Below are 15722 nucleotides of genomic sequence, written 5' to 3' on the forward strand. Positions count from 1 at the left end.
CAGGGAATCCCACAGGTAGTGAACCCCCTCCTCCTGTGGCAGAAATAAAACTGGCTTTAGCTTCCTTTTGCTAGTAATTCCATAACTGAATGTTGCATTTTGCTTTTGGTTGCCCCTAATATAGGGCAGTGAGTCCCAGTCCAGACAATAGCTCATAAATGCTGCCACATTGGCAGCAATGACCACTATCATCATGAAAAAAAAGCTGCTGTGCTTTTTAAAGTGTCATTACCTTCTGGGGGATTCAGTCACTGTTTGTTTTAAGTAAAGAAAAAGTATGTAGTTGACATAGCAACGTGTTCTGTAACACATGTCAATTTTTTCTACTGGAGAAAAGTGCCTGAGTCTTTGAAATCACGTGTAGCAACTGTTCCTGCCCCACTGATGATGACAAGAGCACACATAACCCTAACTGTCTGCACTGTTTGTCTCCTCCTGTGATTTGGAAATGTTCAGTCCTGGTGTGAAGGGCTGCAACTCCACTGATTCACTGTAGATTAATCTGTCAATACTTATGGCTTCCCTTGTAGAAACTCCCATGAGGATTTTTACGTTAAGGCTTTTGTTTAAAGTGGATGGTATTTTTCATGGAGAGCTGATAAAACAAGTTTTATATGAACTATAAAACAATATATTTGCTGGTAAAGGGCTTGATTCAGCAAAGGTATACTAAGCATGCAAGTACCACTGCTGATTTCTACTTGACTACCTCTATTGGTAAGGTAAGATTTTGCTTAGTGTATTTGCTGAAGAAACCTGTTGTTCTGCACATCACTGCACTGAGACAGAATTAAAAGCATTTAAAATGACTTGATTTGCAGTGAAATAGAACAGTGCAGAATTTGATCATGTCATTATAGAGAATTTGACAATTTAACGATTGATTTAAGAGCTCAGATAGATTGTTCATAATTTCAAAGAAAGTCAGAGATACAAAAATTAAAACCATGGACCCAATTCTTCCGAAATCTAAGGCTTTTAGATGTGGAGATAAACTTGCTTTCCTTTTAATATTCTCTGCACTAAGGCTACTGCCATTCTAACAATACTTTTAACAGTTTTATTGGCCCCACTAAGAATAATCTCTAAAGTAGCCCATCTTTTAGTTTATGTATGTCCAGTTTAACAAACATTAGCAACATTCCTATATGGACCTGGAACAAATGTGAAAATCTATAGAAACATGTCATAATACCTTTTTTATTTGAAGGTTATTTACTTTTTAGACTTGTAGGTGGTAAAGATAGATCAATTTTAATGTTACCTCATTGTTCAGCTAATATATCACTCTTTCTAGTACAATTGAAGGCTTCTGAAGTATCAGTTGCACTAATGTTTAGAGACACTAACTGCTATTCTCTCTTCCATTTTTAAGTGGGCATGTGTGTTTGTAACTTGGATTCAGCGACAGTGAAACTTTTCATGCAAGTCTCTGAGCCAATGAGACTATCATCCCCTAGTGGCAGTTTCAATCCATAACACAGGGAGTTTTATTTTCTTTCCCAGCTCTTCCAGTTAAACTATTCAGCTTGGGTAGACTAGCTCTAGAGAATGTCTTTACGTGAAAGTTTGAACTCTGTTTCAGATGTCTTAAGACATGCTTTACTCATTCATAAATTTTACTTAAACTTGGACATTCAAAGTCCAAAGATTGTTCATTTGTGAATAATGGATTAAGGCTCAAATCCTTTGTCTTACAGCTTCATAAATAGGTATAAAATTTAAGCAGGACTCAGAGCAGGACTGAAGTTCTGACTGGAAAGATCTTCTGCTCATGTAGACCTTATCTGTACCAGCACACCACCACATAACCTTGATTCAGCTTTGCAGATTCTTTTCTCACTGGAGACATGTGTAAATGAGAAGCTGATCTGGCAAAGCTTGCTTGGCTTCCTGGGGGTGGATTGATGTGGTCAACAGCAACTGACACCATTTTCTCATTTGTCCTCATTGTCATGGAAAATTCATCTATGGGGGAGTAGTTCTGAGCAATTTTATGTCTCAAAATTCTGTACTGTTCTGTGGTTGACTGTAGGAAAATTCTCTTTCAACTCCTTGCTTACCACCCATGGTGACATTATCAAATAAATCTCCTTTCAGATAGGAGTTTTATATTCTAGATTTCAGCTCATAGATATTTCTTGGTCTTACACCAGTGGTATAAGACTGTCAAATCAATTCAGATACTTTTATTTTTCACTTTAAAGTTTAGTGGGTTTACTGTTTTCCCAATGCATAAACCACATATTTCCCCCTCATATATCCCATAGAGAAAACAGTTCTAGTTAGGAACTGCACTTATATTTAATTCTATAGATGCAAGGTAGCTTCAAGGTATTTAAAAATAGAAATATATGACTTGCTCCATACATTTTATGTATGCATTTTTAAGGCTTCATTTAGACAGAGTAGCTTAAAAGTCTCATCATCTCTGGGATACTTTATCTTGATGGCAGCCATCACCTAAAATTGTATGTTGATTGAGCAAAAATCTCAGGATAGTGCCTTCCTAAGGTAAAAGGAGAACATAGCTTGATCACCAAATTTTGAAAAAATCAGTAATTTTTTTTTACTGTCTGTATATGTCTTAGGGATTAATATTCATAAAGAAAATTAATTTTAGTTGAGAGGAATTATGTATATCTTATTGTTTGACAATTGTAGTACTGTGAAGGGAGAGGTTATTCCCAAGTGTGCTTACAATGCGACCGAACGAGGGCAAGAGCTAAGCATGAAAAATCTTGCATAATTTTAAAATAAAATAATAATGTGGATTCAGAAATGCTGAAATATTATTTTTCTGTAAGTAATAGCAGACTGGAAATATCCCCAGTTTTACAGTGCCAGAACATGGGTTGCTCTGAAGGATAAGGACAAACTACCTTTAAATTAAGAATCTGTCAGGATTTTCCCATTATTGTTTTTCTAATGCTAAAGTCATATATGGAAGCCATATGAGGAGTGGCTGAGGTCACTTGGTCTGTTCAGCCTGGAGGAGACTGAGGGAAGACCTCATCACTGTATACAACTTCCTCATGAAAGAAAGTGGAGGGGCAGGATTGACCTCTTCCCTCTGGCAACCAGTGACAGGACCCGAGGGAATGGTCTGAATCAGGGCAGGTTTAGGCTGGATACTGGAGCACCAGAACAGGCTCCCCAGGGAAGTTGTCACAGCACCAAACCTGACAGAGTTCAAGAGGCATTTGGACAATGCTCTCAAGTACACAGTGTGATTATTGGGGATGTCCTGTGCAGGGCCAAGAGTTGGACTAGATGATCCTCAAGGGTTCCTTCCAACTCTGATTGTTCTATGATTCTGTAATTTGGTAAAGTCAAGATAAAATGTTGCATGTATTATTGTGATATAGAAGATCACTCCTGGATGACACCATGGTGCCAGTTGCTGGCCTGTTTACACCCAGGAGTTCAGATGTGCAGCTTGCTACAAAATGTTTTCACAAACGAACAGTAAGGATGAGGAAGAGCTCAATAAGCAAGTACTTGATGATCATATTTGATCATCCTGATGACTCTGGTTGAGTTAATTCATCCACAGTTACCTCAAAGCACCTAGTGACAAGTTTAGTCTGTCACTTAGGCAAGATTTGTTCATATTATTCATGCAGAAGTCTTGGGTTTATAGCAGTAGCAGAGTAAAATAAATCCATACTGGCAGCATATTTTCAGTCTATATACCTACAGTTATACAAGGCTTTTACTCGTAAGAAAATATCGCAAAAAATTGTAGCTTTGCCAGTATTGTTATTTTGGCAATTATTTCTAGTGGTCTAATTATAAATGTTAGTGCAGCTGTATCTTCTGAAGCATATACTTTATGTCAATATGTTTCTAAAAAACAAAACAAGCAGAGATCCCAGTTTTCAGTGGACACTGCATGAAATAATTGCAATTCCCCTGGGACATAGATATGGTTTGCTGTGTTCATCTAGCAGACATAACTACAGGCATTAAATATTTTGGCTGGTAATACTGTTTTAAAAGACACTTTCTTTAGGTTGACCACAGATGTATTTACTTAAATCAATTGGTTTACATGTACTTGTCAATTATAGCAGTCACACAGTGGATGTATTTATCTACAAATTGAAGTTGGGCTCCTGTAACGGTAAGTGAGAAACATTGGCTTTTTCTGCTTTACTAGCTTTATCTTTAATCACACTTACACAGAGCCTTTAATGGGTTGTGAGATCCAATAATTGAGGTGCTAAGGTTAATGGGGCATCTTGTTATGCTGCACATTTTTGTTGCAAATAATTTTATGTATTAAATGCATGAATTCTTTGCACAGGAAAGTGAGACAACAGTTTGAGTGGCTAAAGGAGATGAGTCCAGCTAACAACTGGTTGCAGAAATCAATCTTAAGAACAGTGAGAGCAGCTGCCTTTAGAGAATGACACAATTGTAAGATACAGAGCCAGTACCTGAAATGTAGCAATGAATGATTATGTCTGGCCATGGCAGATCTGAAGGAGGTAAACCAACAGTGTTTAAAACCTGCACTTGTAATTATCTTACTTCACCCTGTAAAAAGCAGGAAATATTAATCTCCATTTAGCATCTTTTATGTATATGAACCTACCCACCATGCCCAAATCTTCTGATCACTTCTCTAGCCATGGAGATGCTGAGCATTGCCTCCACTTTCGGTGCAGAAATACAACACAGAGACTTTTTTTTTTCATACAGAGTAAGAACTGTAGTCTAGACCACTCTCTGTCAGGATAATTTCTGAGATAGATTTTTGGCTAAGTGGTCCATTTGGTAAAGGCATAAGGTGATTTTCTCACTCAAACAGTCACCATCCTTCTGAATTCATGCTACAGGAACCACTCACAAGCTTGGTTACCTACTGTGACTCACTGTATCCTTTGGTGTCTCTTATTTCCAGTGGTGGTGTAATATGGAGAATTTCCTGTGTCAGTGGCTGTTTGGACCAAACAGTGCACTGTGAGAAAGGTGCCTGTAATCCTTAGGACACACAATACTCCACATTATCCCTTCCAAGGAAATGCTGCCAGCTAAAGGAATAGTCACCTTACTCTCCACAGCCAGGTGAAGTCTGTGCTTCCCTCCCTGCCACCTGTACTGATTGCTTGTTGCAAAGCACTTGATTAAAACCCCAAATTTGCTCTCTCAGCCCTCTGATGCTTAGAGAATTGAAGAAACTGCTGCTTGTAAAGCAACATGTACTGTGCTTTTTGTACAGTACGTTGTCAATAAAATGTAATTTAGCTACAACAAAAATACTGAGTGTCAATAAAGTACAATTTAGCTAAAACAAAAGACATGTTTCTGGAGTAAAAACTTCTACAGCAGTAGAGGCAGCAGAAGTGATCCAAAAACTACTGACAATATTAAAATTGCAAGTTTAATTATTTATTTTTGTAAATATCCAAACTCTCACATTCTAACTTTCAAACAGAATGGCAGTATGAGCAGTAGGCATTTGTAAAGTTGTTATCAGCTGAAAGCTGTGTTAAAAAACATTAGTTAAACATTATTTCTGCTACTGTGCTTCTACCAAACATGCTCTCCTACACATGCCAAAATCTGTATGCCAAACCTGGTGTGAAAAGGTTGTCACAGAAACCTTCCTGTGTGTATCGAGTACCTTTCTTCATCCTTTGTACACAAAATAGACAGAAATGTGTCTTTAACAGCCAGATCATCCATTCCCAGGATGTAAGCAATTCCATGGGATATGATGAAACTTTTTTTAAAGAAGAAAGACAGAACTAAATGCAGCATGTAATCATTTAGATTGAGAACGGAGGAAAATTGGTCCTGTTCAATGGAATGTGCAGGAAACATTTAGGAGGCCAGAATAGACCATCCAGGACTGTTAAACAAAGAGAGAAATAAAACCTAGACAAATTCTCCCATTTTTCATTAGAATTTGGAATTTCTCACAACCTCAAGAATGTCCATTTGTGCTTTATCAAAGTGCCATATACAGAGCTAGGGAAATAACAAGAGCTTTGGAGTCTGATGGAACTCAGTAGAGTTAGCCCATATCCACAAGTGTGCAATGTATATAGAGAAAAACTGTTCACACAGTCTTACTTAAAGCTGCTTAACAGCTTAAAATGATAAATAGTCTTTAACACAATTTAAGAACTTAAACCACTTAAACTGTTTGAAGCTGCTTGCAAGTTTGAAGAGTTGGGGTGGGGGTGAGAAGCATCCCTGCTGGGCTGCAGGCCTGGGGACAGAGCTGGCAGGCTCCCACATGGAAGGTCCCAGCAAAGGAGCCTTTTTGTAGCTAAACTTGGGAGGCCAGGAGGTGATGTGATGGAGAAGAGGGAAGAATTTTCTACATATTTTTATATAGAATTGTATATGCTTTGCTTTAAATAGTGTTGCAGAGACTCTTGCAGGGATGTGAGGTGTCAGCAGCAGCAGCATCTCCCCACTGAAACAAGGAAGAGTGTGACAGCAAAATATTGTCTATGGCAAGTCTTCAGCTATGGAAAATGGCTTTGGCTCATGGGCCAAGGGAATGCTTCTTTGGAGCATTGCAAAGAAATCTTCTGCACAAGCTGCAAGGCAAAATGTTCTGCTTTTGTGGCTTCAGGAGTTGGAGGCACAGGGTGAGCTGGTATGAGTGAGTCTCTCAGGTATTTTGAGGAGGAATTTCTGAAAGATTGTTCTGGGTAAAAGAAAGGGGTGGAGGGAAGGAAACAGGGAGAGCTGCTTTAGTTTGACTGATCTCAAGCAGCTTTAGTCAGTTGGTCATATCAGACACATTTCATTAATGTGTGAAGTTACACCTTTATAAAACAGGAAATAAACCATTATTGATAATGGCTAATTGTCAATAACCATGAGATCCAGTTTGGTCCATGGTGGTAAATGATTGAATGTGTGTTTGTGTGTGCATATGCTCAGATGAAAAAACTGATGGCACTGCACAGAAGTGATCCTTGTGAACAGAAGAAGCAGGCACAGGAATGGGAATGTATGTCTGAAAGGGGGAAAGCAGCTAGGATGCTTCTGGTGGCAGTGATGCCACCTTAAATGTTTTGAAACTTGGACTGGTTTTCATTGATGCAGGCAGTGATTTACACCTTTCAGTGCAGAAAAGGCTGTAAAACAGGAGTGAATTACATTCTGTACAATTTGAAAATAAATTGTGCATTCACAGCCACTCAGGGTGAGGCCCATTTACACTTCCAGAGTGGTATATGATGAGTAAATGAAAGTTAGGCCTGTGTGTGAATGAAAAATGCCTGTTTTACCAGAGGCTGTGAAAAGAGAGAGGGAGAGAGGCTTAGTGGAAATTGGAAGTGAGACTCTTATTTGTTTGTTTAAAACAGTCATATTGATTTGGAGTCAGATGGAGCATTGGTGTAACTGCAAACTAATTCCACTGAATTCTGCAAGGTATTTCTGGTGCTGCTGATGGGGCTGGAAGTTTATGTTTATAATCTGAGTTTTTCCTGTTCTCAGGTAAGTATTTATCACATTAGATTCTTGTGGAATCTTGGTGGCATAATATTTAATATGAATGCTATCTGTCAAAAAAGAAAAGTCTTCACTGGGGTGAAACAGAGCTTGGGTATAGTTGCAATCATATGATCTCAATACAATTAAATAGCCCCTTGGTTTTCTTATATGATGAGGAATGAGATATGCAAATGTTACTTGGTGAGGGTAAGTGCTTTCTGACTAATGGCAGACACAAAAAGAAGCCATTTAATTAATGAAGTCTTGGTTATGTACTACATAATACTAACATCTCAATATCACTTGAATTTCAGAACATTTCAGGATCTGTCCAAACAAATGGATATATCTTATGGTACAGTCAGGGATTCAGCAGTGTATGAATACTTTAAAGCAAAAGGGACCAACCCTTTGGAGCAGGATAACACGTTTGCTGAACTGTGGAGAACTATCAGTAAGAATAATGGGGCAGATAATTGTGTATCGAACCCTTCTGAAGGCATCAGGAAGGTAAGACTGGATCACAGGGATTTTCATTTAAATTTTGTGCTGTTTCAATGTTGTTTCTGTGGAGTTAATTATGTCTTTCCTGTGACATAGTCCTTCTTTGGAGGACTTCTTTGGCTATAAAGATTCTCAGTTTCTTGGGAGCTCTGAAAATGGTTTTTTTGAATGTCATTCTTTACATTATCTAGGTACTGACTCTTGTTCTTTGCTCATTTGAGTCTGAGGTTTTTTCTGGTTTCATGGAATGAACTTAATGGAAATATGAGTAAGAATCAAGAGATTCAAAGAATGTATACTCATTTCTCTTAAAACAGAAATTTAATGCAAGATTTTTCTTTGTTTATTCTAAATTTTGAGAAATGTACTTGCATGACACCATGCTTTTACCAAAATTCTACTTCTCTCAGATAAAACTACACTTCTTTTTCTTGAAACTGAGCATTGATGGGGGGGGATTCAAAGACTAATATGTGAGAGCTTAGGATCCTAGATCTCTGTGCTGAGCTCTGTGGTAAACAGCATTGGTTCCAATCATGCCATTACAAATGTCCACACTCTCTCATAGCCTGTCTCTCCCCTCTGCTCCCCATCTTGAAGCTCAGCAAAAACAGATAGTACCTTGCATCAAACCACATGTGTCCAGGAGTACATGGTAGCAGAAGGGATGCAGACATGTTGGAAGCTTAATGTGCTGCTCCTTTTGTGAAAAGTCTTCTCTTTATCTGTCAATTGATATTCTTCATAAAACAAGCTAACAGCCATTATCAACATAGTGAATGCTTGATCAGAGATACTCTTGTCAGTAAAACACCAATTCTGAATTCATATATATTACTAGTTCTTTATGCTTTTTGTAAGTGGGAAAATAATAAAATCGTTGAGGCTTATGTTCATTTTTTTAAACTTTGAGTTTATGAAACCTTTTCTGAACAGAGGGAAAGCATCCAAAATTTACTGGTTTTTACAGTGCCATAAGGAGGGTGAACACAGTAACACAGGCCATCCCATTTCCCAACTCAGAGTCCATTAGCATGATTCCCAACTGTTTGTATAAGGATTTTGGACAAAATCCTTACACAAACACTTGTGATTTCCCAGCATAGGAGTATGTAGTCAAAAGTTTTGGTTCACCCTACCTTTTCACCCATCTCTCAGCTGAGCTTCCCTGAATCCCTCTGCCCTTGGCTCCAGTAGCCTTTCTTCCTTGCTGCAAGGTAGAGCTCTGGCAATAGCAAAGTCTTCAATGTGTTGATTGGGTTTTTTTCAGTCTGCTCAGCATTTTAGGAAAATGAGGCCTCTAATTTGAGAGATTTTGGTAGCATTTATAGGAGGGAGAAATAGAGACATTAAGTACTTTTCTATGTACCCTGGCATTTAAACCAATAATGAAATGGTTTACCTTAGAAAAATGGACAGTATTTTACTTTCCTTTTTTCTTTTATGCCATTCTTATGGCAGTGGATGCTCTTTATCCATGAAATTGTAAATACTTTATTCTGTAAGCCTACTGCATGCAGCCATTTATGATAGCTAGATTTGCCTAAGCCAGAAATGTAACTAGATTGGCAGGCTGTTGAGAATACCAATTATATTGTCAGTATGGAGCTGGCAGCTCCATCCTATCTGTGTGATAATAACTTTTCATATTAAGTTTGATTTCAATATTGTAGGGCGATTGTTATATAACTTGATCAGCTCATTCAATTAACTTCAACAACTAAATTTTCCTTCAGTCCCCAAAGCTGACCAAGGCTGCTATTTGATTAAACACCTACATAAATTGGGATTAATATTTAATAACATTGGCAACTAAACTATTGTGTTGATGGTTCAAGTGTTGGTCTTCCTAGCTCATTGAGCTCTTTGAATAAACTGACAAGTTTTCCATGTCAAATATTATGGCTAGAAACTCATGTTTTTTCTAAAGGAGAGTTGATGTCAGGCGAGGAAATGAGAGCTTCAGCCATACACATGCACTGCTGCGTGAAAGAGATATAAATGTGCCTTAAAAAATGTACTTTAAAGAAAATGGAAATCTAAATCTCTCGAGCATAAAAAAAGATCCATAAAACATTTTTCTGAATGAGGACTTGCCTGGCACAATGAAAAGAAAAAAAAATCACTACTACTTTTCCTTCCCTCTGTCTCCTTTCCATTTTATTCCAACACTATCATGGTTAGGCTGCAGTTACAAAGAGAGCAATGCCCTTTCAATGCAGAACAGGGGAGTGCTGCTTATTTATGCTACAGGCAGGTATCTCAGGTGTTTGTCTCTATTCCATTCATCTCTCTCCATTTCATGGAGATTATCCTACTCCCCTTGGCTGTCTGAAAACAAAGGAATGGTAGTGGAAGAAAGTCCTGAGAGCTTTTGTGGCATTTTGTTGCCATGGCAGAGGTTTCTCTTCAGACACAGCACAGTCCCTGTAGTCACAGTGACCATCTCCCATTGGCAAGGCAGAGCTTTTGCAACACTGAGAGAGCCACCAAAAAGGCATTAACACACTTCAATGTCACATAAGTGACAGGAGGACATTTCAGAGCCAGGGGTGGGGGGAGCAACTTGCTTTTGTTGTACTCCCAAGTCAGTTGAAAGTGGTCATTGAAGATGGAAAATGTCCTTCTATTCACCAGTGTCTCTGCATAGCATATGGGCAGGTTACCATGCAAATCACTAGTCCATACAAAGTGCTATTTTGCCCCTTGAGCTTTCTGGTACTGTAACAGATGAGGATTGACTAACACTGTCATATGGAAAGTTTCTTTCTGGGTGAAGCTATAGCCAGGATCCCCAGGAAGTATGCAGTGGGTACTCCTGCTGTCTCATCCCAGGTGTACATTTGTACTGAAATCATACACATTTCTAAGCCATTTGTAAATCTCAGCAAACTGTTTGCATTATACTCAGTAGAAATCAGTTCTTCAGGGTAATTTTTAATTGCAACAACATATGTAATAATAATGTAGAAATAATAATTTTTTCATTGTGGGCACCCATTTTTGCTTGAAATAATGAAGTAATATGATCTCCATGTAATCCTGTACCTGTTATATAAACACATAGGAGAATTCAACTGTTACTGTTGCATTTTATAGTCTTGCTTTGGTTGGGACTGTTTGTTCTCCTGTCCAATCAATTTGGTGCCAAAATTTCTCTGAATGTGTTCTTTTCTTCCTGTGTATCACTTTTGATCAAAGTGACCAAAACCAAGTAGAGCACAAAATGAGAATGCATCGCTGATTTAGGCAATGGCACAATAAGAATATATTCCTTCCCTTTTTTGCTTCTTTCAAAAGATGTCTCTCCCTTAATGAACAGCAAACATTAAATCAGAACATTTCTTAGTGAACAGTCATTTCTGCTCAGTCTTATTTAGGAAGTAATTTAAAATTCCAATGAATATATTTTTTACAAAATATTTTTCCAATAATTTATTAGCCACAATGAATTTTATATTGGGAATTTGTGGTTGCTCCTCCATCTGCTTTCATGGGTCCTTGTAAACTTCTCCATTTATTGACCTATCAACCTTTGGAATAAAAGCAAATGCTTGCTTAAACCTGAATCTATTGCATCCTATAGTGGTTCCTTAATTATTTTAAATTTTGAAACATTTCAACCGGATTAAATGTTTCTCTTTTTCTTGGAAATGTGTTGCTTCTCCTAAAGCACTTTTGTTATAGATAATAAATGTTATTCAAGTGTGTTTTTTAACTACTCCACTAATGCCAATGTAAAGGTCACTTTTTGATATTTCGTGGTACCAGCCATATAATGGGATCAGCTACAGTGACATTGTTCTCGCAGTAAATTAATGATGAATTTAGCATTATTCTGGCAATTCTGTCTTTAGTATGATAGCTTCTTCTTAAGATTCAGATAAATCACAGACATATCAGTGATTAATCTGGAATTAATCTTTTTTTCATGTTATTATTATTTCTTACCATGCTTTCTTTGAAAAAAACATCATTTAACCATCAGTAAGTCAAAGACCCTTTGAACAATACTCTTCCATCTCCTTCCACATTGAAGAGTGACATTATGAGGTTACTAACTGCTTTTCTGAAGTATTATTTTCTTTGTGCTCCTTCTTATGTCTAGGAAGCAATCTTCTTTGGCCTTTTCATGTTTTATGATTGTGAAGAAGAAGTATTTTTTAATATAAAATATATTGCCCAGGGCATTCTTTTTTTCCTCTTCAACCAAAGATAAATCTGGTGTCTTTGGTGTAAGCCAAAGTAGTTGTTCAGCCTGGGTAGAATAAATGAGTACTGCTCTGGCTGTCATTCTGATAAAGAGGTTTTTGAAAGTTTAACCAAGTGATTTTTGTTTTGTTCTGCAGCATGCCTGTGTGCTGAGGCTTACAGTAAGGCCATAGCAAAAGAGCAAAATATTAAAGACAATTAGAATTCTAGTATAAATTTGAGCTTATTATTCTGCATTTAATTTCAGTAATTTTTTTATTCAAGCTAATTTACCTATTCTCAGCTGGTATTTGCCACAAACCCTTTTACCAGCTTTCTCTCTGTCCTGTCTTTGCAATGAAATCTGATCACTAGAACATTTTTATGGACCTAAAAACATACGATTCAGGCTTTAGATGGCTGAGCTGTGAATGCAAGAGCCTGAGGATATGGATATTTGCTGTATTGTGATCAGGATTCAGTTGTGTGGGGAGGTATATCTGTCTCGTATGTAGCTAAGGAGTTTGATGTGTTTCTTGCTCATACATCCCATGAGTCTTCCTACCTCCAGTACCCACCTGGCCTGGAAGCTAGAGGACATGCATGTATGTACACATGTATTCTTTCATGTGGGAAAAAAAAAGGAAAGTTTAAACTACCTTTAAAAGTTTTAAACTACCTTTAAAAGATTTGGGTTGATTTTTCATTGAAAATAAGTGTCCATTTGATTCAGCTTTTACTGCTTGTTTAGTGAATACAATAAAAAGTAAACATACTGCAAACACATGTGTATGTGTGCAGTTGTGTGCCTTGTACATATGTTTTTCAAAGTTTGACAGCTTTTCTTTAAATTGAACAAATGATACTGCTTAGCTGTCACAACAGATATTAACAGGGAAGTGAAGGATGCTGAATTTAGACAGCAACAAAACATTTAGTTGCAAGAAAACTTTCCACACAATGAACACACTAATAATATGAGGTCTCCAGTCTTCAGAGAAGAAAATTGTACAAGTGGAAAAAGTTTCATCAGAAGCAAATCTTGCCTTAGGAAAAAGGGATCTTTGGAGCTGCTGGTTTTGGCAGTCAGAGAGGGGAAGCAGTCTTATACCCAGTATTTCTGGGAGTTGGGATATATGTACAACTAAGAGTTTAAAACTCAGAATCCTGTTTATGCTAGAATAATTGTACTGTCAGAGAAATAACACTCAACGGATGTGATGACATTGGACAGAATTATTTACATCATAAAAGACCCCCCATAAAATTGATATGAAGAGACCTGGTAGACTTTGTTTATTGACCAATTACAGTTGTAGGATAGCAACACTGTGAATGCAAGAGAAGTAGACCCTTACAAAAGATCTGCTGTCCAGCACTGAAAGTCAGTATACAAAGCTCTTCTATACAAAATAACATACAGAAAATTGAGGTGTGAAAAATAGAATCAATAATGTGATTTTTCTCTAGTCATTGCATTATAATGGAAATTGAATATTTGAGGAAGACTGTGTTCCTCAAGTATTACTGAGAAATAGATGAGGAATGTGTTGTTGGTGTTCTTTTCTAAATTGTAAATTTGGAAAAGATGATTTACAGACCAATTCTGAAAGAACAAAAGATAGCTATAGCTCTTTCAATCAAACACACAAAACAAAACCAAAAAAACAACCAGCAACCAAAAAAAATCCCAGAGAAATGCAAGACACATTTTAGCACCGTGATTTAGGCCAGATCTTTTCTGGGTGTCCTATTTCTGTATATCCATTAGGCAAGATATTGTTTTCAAATAGCATGGATTTTGAATAAATTTGTTCTTTTCTCCTTTGCTCTACCATTACCAGTTTAGGCAGACAGCCATATAGAGTATTAAAATGCAGATGGGGAAGTCTTGTTCTGCTCTGGTTTCGTACAGTGACATTAAAGTGAGAGATATTTTTCTGAACGTGATGGTTTAATAAGTTGTGTCAGCTAAATCAATGTATGATTCTAACAGTAGAGTCCTGTGGCTTCTATTTGAATAACTCTTGTAGTAGGAGTTGCTACATACTAGTCTAGATTTTAATGACATTTTGTACTAGAATAGCAATAGCTGTTTGAAGCTATATGCATCAATGACTGTCACTCTGAACTGCCCAGGGAGATGGCAGAGAAAGTGGGGACAAACCCACAGTGATGGCATGCCCTTAACAAAAATAATTTTTTCAAAGGGGTCAATATATAGGCTCATTTAACTCTTACCAAGGAGGAAGGATATAACATTTATACACTATTTTAACTCAGAAGCAAATGAATTTGTGGATCCTTGATTGCCTTGATGCAGATAAAAGGAAAGGGGGGAAAAGAGATTGATTGAGGCAAGTAGCATACAGAAAATTCAGGCAAGATAATTTTCATCTTTGTTTCCCTGGATTCTACCTACTAGAGATTAACTCACCCATTTGATTTACTGTCCAGTGTAAGCAACTGTAAGGGACTTCAGAAAGCTATGGTTTATATCAAAGCATGGTGAAGTCATATTATCTTAATTGCTCAACTGAGGAATCCAATATAATGCAATAACTAAGGGGGTCTTACAAACTTACAGGTGAATTCAACGTTGAACTTACACGAAAATTGAAAGTATGCAGAAGGATGAACTAGTTCTTTGTCAAAGCTACAGCCATTTGCTAGGGGAGCTTGGTGAATCAGTCACAATAAAGTAATATATAGAAGACTTTGGCTCCCTGCCTTGCTTTGATCTGACCTAAAGAAAGATCTGAAATCACCCAAAGATAAGAAGAAGAAGAAAAAAAAAAGATTTGGAAGTCTACATTCATGACTACTCATGTATTTGCCTTAGATGTTCCAGCCCATCTGTTCTCTCATTCACTAGAGACTTAAAAGCATATTACTTAAATATATTAAGAAACCAGTGATTACTCTAACCAAAAAAAATGGTTTTTGTTTTATGCTTTCCTGAATCCCTATCCAGAGATGTTTTGTACATCTTGCCTTAAGTAAGGTGATTTACATTCACTGTGTGCAGGCATTTGTTTCAATCCCAATTAAGGCTGACATTTAAGGACATCTGCATGGGAGGGTGTTAAAATAAAACACTGTTTATCTCAAAACTGAGATAATAGGAGATGCTTGTAAATCTTCTTACCTGTGAAGAAAAGAGCTCTTTAAGCTCAGGACATGCCTTTTGTTAGCCAAGGACTAACATAGCTCTTGGAAGAGCTTTGGTTTTTTGGAAGGGAAATTTGTTTAATTACATGTTTATATAAGCAAACTTCAAAGTTACCATTTTGGTGACTGTGATGACTAGGAAACATCATACTGTGATCATACCTGTCTCTCATTACATGAATGTATGGAACCAGTCACATTCCATGTCTCCTACAAAGCATACATAAAATTTCATCATCTGAAGCAATAACTTTCATTTATAATTAATACCCTGTTACATAAGCCTTACCTACATTTGCAGTTGGCTATGTTATCCTATGTATTCTTATTTAAAAAAGGAAGATATTTTAGCAAGGTTCAAAGTAGATGAGATAGTGCTGGGAGGAAAG

General features: G+C 37.2%; 1 protein-coding gene across 1 annotated transcript in view; it reads left to right on the forward strand.

Moving 5' to 3' along the window:
* GRID1 (glutamate receptor, ionotropic, delta 1) overlaps positions 1–15722 on the forward strand; it is a 113067-nt gene that overhangs the window by 77562 nt on the left and 19783 nt on the right. Inside the window, exon 9 of the mRNA XM_009076122.1 lies at positions 7782–7977. Coding sequence (XP_009074370.1) covers positions 7782–7977 — 196 coding nt within the window. The remainder of the gene's footprint in view (positions 1–7781; positions 7978–15722) is intronic.

The sequence above is a fragment of the Acanthisitta chloris genome, unplaced genomic scaffold (genome assembly GCF_000695815.1).
Source record: "Acanthisitta chloris isolate BGI_N310 unplaced genomic scaffold, ASM69581v1 scaffold2886, whole genome shotgun sequence".
Lineage (NCBI taxonomy): Eukaryota > Metazoa > Chordata > Aves > Passeriformes > Acanthisittidae > Acanthisitta > Acanthisitta chloris.